Source organism: Triticum urartu, chromosome 2A (genome assembly GCF_056163025.1).
Source record: "Triticum urartu cultivar PI428250 chromosome 2A, HENAU_Tu73, whole genome shotgun sequence".
NCBI lineage: Eukaryota > Viridiplantae > Streptophyta > Magnoliopsida > Poales > Poaceae > Triticum > Triticum urartu.
Genome location: NC_141874.1, coordinates 430449218 through 430454759, shown reverse-complemented (window position 1 = coordinate 430454759; position 5542 = coordinate 430449218). Strand labels below are relative to the sequence as shown.

Below are 5542 nucleotides of genomic sequence, written 5' to 3'. Positions count from 1 at the left end.
TATAGTTGCAAGAAGAAGTTTATTTTTCCGATAATCTAGCAAACAATGGAGACTGTTGTAGCACATTGATGTCTGTGAGATCCAGACATGTCAAAAAAAGCATATCAAATCCACAAGTCATGTGATGCAACTGCTTTAAGAATGTTGTTGGGCTTCTTAATATGGCCCTGATATTGCCCTTGTAGAGCTTTTGGGAAGTTCTTTCATCTCCACTGCATACAATCAAGAGATCCGAGCAAGTAAGGCCACCCTCTTGCTTCGGACATTGCCAAGAGTCTTTCGGTGTCCGCGGCAGTTGGTTCTCTCAAGTACTAAGGTCCAAACACCTTGACCATCATAGTAGAAAATCTGACCATAACATTTCTGCACGTGCTCTCTGACATCGAAGGTAGACATCCGGAGATACTTGTCGCACAAATCTGTGCTCGTGCCATATGCAAGCATCCGCAATGTAATCATGCATTTCTGGTAACCAGAAAATCCAATTCTTCCGATGGCATCCTTCTTCAAGATGTGTGGGGCGCCATTGTAGCATTGTATCTACATACGAAGCAAAACAAGTGAATCTACACTCTAAAATATGTCTATATACATCCATATATGGTTTGTATTAAAATCTCTAAAAAAACATGTATATATACATCCATATATAGTTTATATTGAAATTTCTAAAAAAATGTATTTAGAAACGGAGGGAGTAGCATTGTAGAGACGATCATTTTTAGCATCCGAAAGCACCGAGCGGACGTAAAAGAACCAGAGATCTCCAATGACGTTGGAGCTGACAAGGGCAGTGCGTGCAGGAAGCCGTAGAACCGTAGCTAGAACGCTTAGATTTCAGGATCCAATCATACCGGACTGACAAAATGCACCCGTAGAACAGACAGCAAAACACATTTTTTATTGGAAAAATCTTGGCCATGCGGGAGCTATTGTCTGTACACTCATTGCAACCATGAAACAAAAACGAACTAACGGACCTAATTTTTTTCCAATTAAAGGTAAAAGAGTCCATCAAATAGCTCTATATTCTTTTCACAAGGTAAATGTGCTTTTAGAGGAACCGGAGCCCGACGAAAGCCGGCTCCGCCGCGGTCCGGACGCTCAGGTGAAATCCGGCCGGCCGTGCTGCGACGGGAGCGAATCCAAGCGTAAGCTCGAGCGCTAGTTCTTCGTCCTCCTCCTTTTCGACCTCCTCCGCGTGCTCTGCGGCCGGCTCTGTGCTCTGCTCCTGCTCCTGCTCCGCCTGGCTGACGTGCGACCCCGCCTCGGCCTCCGTGTCTGCGGACGCCTCTTGCTGGTAGTGTGGCTCCACGGGGTCCTCGTGTCGGCTGTCGGAGGATTCGTGGCTCGGAGCACGCTGGAACGCGCCCTCCTCCATCTCCTTGCGGTGTTGACGATCCAGCTCCTCTTCCGCCGTGGGCGCCCGCGTCTGAGGCTGCGGCTTCGGCTTGGGCTTGTTGTTGGAGTCGCTGGACGGGTTGTGGTGGGACGAGGCGGAGGACGCGCGCTTGAAGCGGGTGCGACCCGGCTTGGCGACCTTGTGGAGCCTCCCGTCGGCGGCTGGCGAGGTGGAGACGTGGCGGATGTCGTACGCCTTGAGCGGCGGTGTCCGGTCGGCGGCGGCATCCTCGGAGGAGACCTGGACGATGGGCTTGCCGCTGAGGACGGCCTCGACGGCGGCCTGGCACATCTGCCAGTTGTTGGACCAGAGCAGGCCGACGGAGCCGTAGATGGGGTTGACGATCCGGCCGCAGGCCTCGTAGAGGAGCGAGCGGAAGATGCCGGGGCGGAGGCTGTCGTCCGTGCCGGCGTTGATGAGGTTCATGAGCCCCGCGCGGCCGTAGAACTTGGCGAGGAAGACGGTGGCGTTGGCCTGCGCCTCGGGGCTCTTGATCCACTGCAGGCAGGGGCGGATGCTGCAGTCCTCGCTGCAGCCCTTCCGCAGCACGCGGCAGCCGTTGCAGCTAAGCCGCATCGTCGTCGTCGGTCCTTGAGTGTACGTGCTGGAGCCTGCACAGGCAAGGAGGCCTAGAAGGAGAAGAAGGTGTCTACGAGGAGAGAGGGAGGGAGAGGAGAGAGGAGGGTGGTGGTGGTGGTGATGTATTGATGTGATGTGAGCTATGCAATCCAGGAGCGATTGATTGTGATGATATAAAGAAGAAGGGAGAGCGGGACGGCGCCAGTGGTTTTGCGAAAACTGGGAACGGGCTGGTGCTGGTATTAGGCTATTGGCCGCGTCGCGAGTCCGAGGAGGCAATTTGATGACTGGTACGTGTACTTGACTGTCTTTGTTTACTTCCACTGGTTACGGGGGTGCATCCCCCCTAGCGAAACATCCCTCCCATTACCGTGGGTGCTCTCTCCGTCCCCGGGTTTGCCCGGCTTCTGGTTTCCCAGGTGGACTTTCTTGCATAATCCAACCAACCAACTATTCAAGCGCCCTTTTTGATTTATCTATGTACGTATCGCTGCATAAATTATTTCGGTTTTGCGAAATCTTAGGTGCCTCAAATTTTTTCCTCACGTCGGTTGATTTCTGTTATGCAGGACGCCGAAGGTGGGGACGGCACGAGGAGCGGCAGCGATGAGAGCGGCGGCGAGTTGCCGTGTCCCGGATGGATGTAACATCCCAAAATTCTAAATTTTAGAATGTTATAATAAATAGATAGATTTGATTGGATGTTTGATTGATTGTCTGAAAGTGAGTGAAATTCGAAACTTTTTGAAAATTAAATGAGGGAATAAAAGGACTTTCCCAAACTTTCATTTTTGCCTTTATGCTCTCCGTGAATTCAAATACTCTTTCATCACGAAACCCTGGAGAGAAGATGACATGACTTCTTTCATTTATTAAATGACAAGGGGTGTTGAAAATATTTGAATTTCATTTGAGAATATTTCCAATTCTTAAACTTTATGCAACTCAATGATTTTCACGAGAGAAGATAAAATGACTTCTTCAGATTATATGAAATATGAGTTGGGAGTTTCAAAGGATCAAATTCAAAATTCTTTTGAATTTATTTTCAATTTGGATTTATTTGAGTTTTATTCAAATTATTTTCTCCAAAATCAAAATACATGGAAAATAGGGTAACATGATTCCCTACAATAGAAAATTGAAGAAAAATTTATTTGAAATCATTTTGGTATTTTTAAAATGTTTTTTGTTGGATTCTATTAGACCAGTAGCACTCTTTGAATTATCTGATTTTGTGTGTATTTTATTTAATGCTAGAAAAATGTCCATGTTGCTGGAAATCTTTTTCTGAAAATTTTGATATATTATATGTCTATATAAAAATTTTATTTATTTTGTTTTTATCCGTTTTGTTTGTGTGGAAAAAAAAATCTTTATTTAAAAAAAAATTCTTCTCCTCTCGCAAACTGGGCCGGCCCAGCTCCCAGGCCAGGCCGCGGCCCAGCCCACGTCGCCCATCGCCACCGTCCCTGAGCGGGACTCCGCTCGGGAGTTCGCCGCCGCCGCCGTCCGAGTCCCGGCCGGGCACGCCTCCCGTGACCCCTTCTCCACGCCTCCCGAGGCCACCCCTCCCCTATAAAGCCGCCGCCCGGACCCCTCCCTCCCCTCTCCTCCCCGCAACCGCCGCCTCCCGCCGCTGCTTGCTGCCCGTGCCGCCGACGCTACATCGTCGCCGCCGCCGCAAGCCGGAGCTCGCCCCGCGCTGCCCCTCGCCCCGCGCCTCGCTCTCCGCGCTACCCTCGCCCCGCGCTACCGACGCCCCGCCGCCGACGCCTTCGTCGCCGGAGTTGCCGGAGCTAGCCGCCGCTCCGGTCAAGCCCGAGCCGCCCGCCGGTTTTTTTCTCGAAAACCGCCAAACCACCGCGAACCGGTATAGACCGACCCCGGTTCTTTTCTTTAAGTTCGGTTTTTTTAAAAAAAAACCTAGACTAGATCTGTTTTTTTAGGTTTTATTAAACAGCGAACGTCCACTGTTTAGACCATATAAGTGAACGTCCGCCTTTTAGTCTTTTTCTTTTTCTGTTATTTTTGGCCAGGGACCTAGTTGTGAATACTTTATTTACAGAATAGTCCCTGTACTTCAAACGACTATAACTTTTTACTCGTTAGTCCAAATCCAACGAAACCAACGCCCACGTCTTCGTTATGATCTCCTCTATCCAGTAATCCAACCCAAACATGTTTTTGAAAATTTTAAAATTTGAATTAGATCAAATTTGAATTCAAACTTCTTTTGATCATATCTTTTTATCCGTAACTCCGTTTGAGTTGATTCTTTTTGCAAATCGAAACTCTTGACCTAAACATTCTAATAAGGCCAAATTCACATAATTTTGGTACTGTTAAAAATTGTTTTATGTTGCAAGAGTTATTTGCTTGGTTTTGATGTTTCCGAATCGTCTTCTTCGTTCTTTCTGATCTTTTGAGTGATTTCTTATGTGTGGTTACTATTGCTTGCTTACGATAGATTGACCGGAGTGTGACGAGTAGAGCTATCAAGAGTTTTGAGTGCGAATCATCTTCATCAACATTGCAGGCAAGTAACACTTTGATCATACTTTTTCTACAACCCAGTTTTATTGCATTAGATCAATCCTCACACATTGCATGATTAGGATCTAATTAAACTGTGGGATGGGAAGTAGATGAGGTAGTACCTATTACCTGTTTATTATCAAACCTTTGGGAGTTACTTCTATGTTTGCTTGCTATGCCATGCTATGCTAGTAGACGTGGATTGGGTGAGTGATATCCATGACAGATGTGAGATTGTTAATTAATGGTTTATCTAAGGTGGCAACTTAAACACACATCTGGGTGGATTGAGGCACCTGGGGTTTCCAGGACTTGCCTGTTTTTCTTTTGGACCGCCACCCAGGCTCAAAGGGATCATGAGATTATTCATACTAGAAACTTCCGTGTGCAGCCACAAGCCATTATGGGCTCTGACATAGTTGATTAAGTCATGCGAACTCTTACAGGTAGACTAGCAGATGTAGGGGAAAGTAGGTGTACCGGTCTACCCACATGTAAGATGCTAGCGCTTCTGAAAGACTGTGTCTCGGTCATCCGTCTTCTCAAACACCTTGTAGTGCGAGAAACCAAACGGAGGCGATCGAGTCTTGTGGGGAAAAGTGCGCAAACCTCTGCAGAGTGTATAAACTAATCATGATTAGCCGTGTCCCCGGTTATGGACATCTTGAGTATCTAGTACTTGGATATCATGTGAATCTCATCATGTTACTCTAATTAATATTGTTGGGATGTTAATGAGTACTTTTAATTGGGATTGAGAATGCTGTCAACCATTCTCAATGTTCAACAACCACCATAATGGTTAATTAAAATGTATTCCTTTGCAGTAGGGAAAAATTGGCTTTTCGCAAAAACCTTATAACCATAGAGCTTTTCCACCAGCCAAATATGCATGTAGTGATAGTCTTTGCTCATCTTCCTCTATGGTGTGAATTTGCCAGTACATTCAATGTACTGACCCGTTTCGGGCTGCAACGTCTCATGTTGCAGGTTTCATACGACGAGTAAGTGATACGTTAGGGT

General features: G+C 47.1%; 1 protein-coding gene across 1 annotated transcript; it reads right to left on the bottom strand.

The window, feature by feature from the left end:
• Positions 1-882: 882 nt before the first annotated feature.
• On the bottom strand, positions 883-2159 carry LOC125541672 (uncharacterized). The gene has a single exon (XM_048705016.2). It carries the CDS (start codon positions 1976-1978, stop codon positions 1055-1057), a length of 924 nt encoding a protein of 307 aa, XP_048560973.1. The 5' UTR covers positions 1979-2159; the 3' UTR covers positions 883-1054.
• Between the last annotated feature and the right edge of the window lie 3383 nt (positions 2160-5542).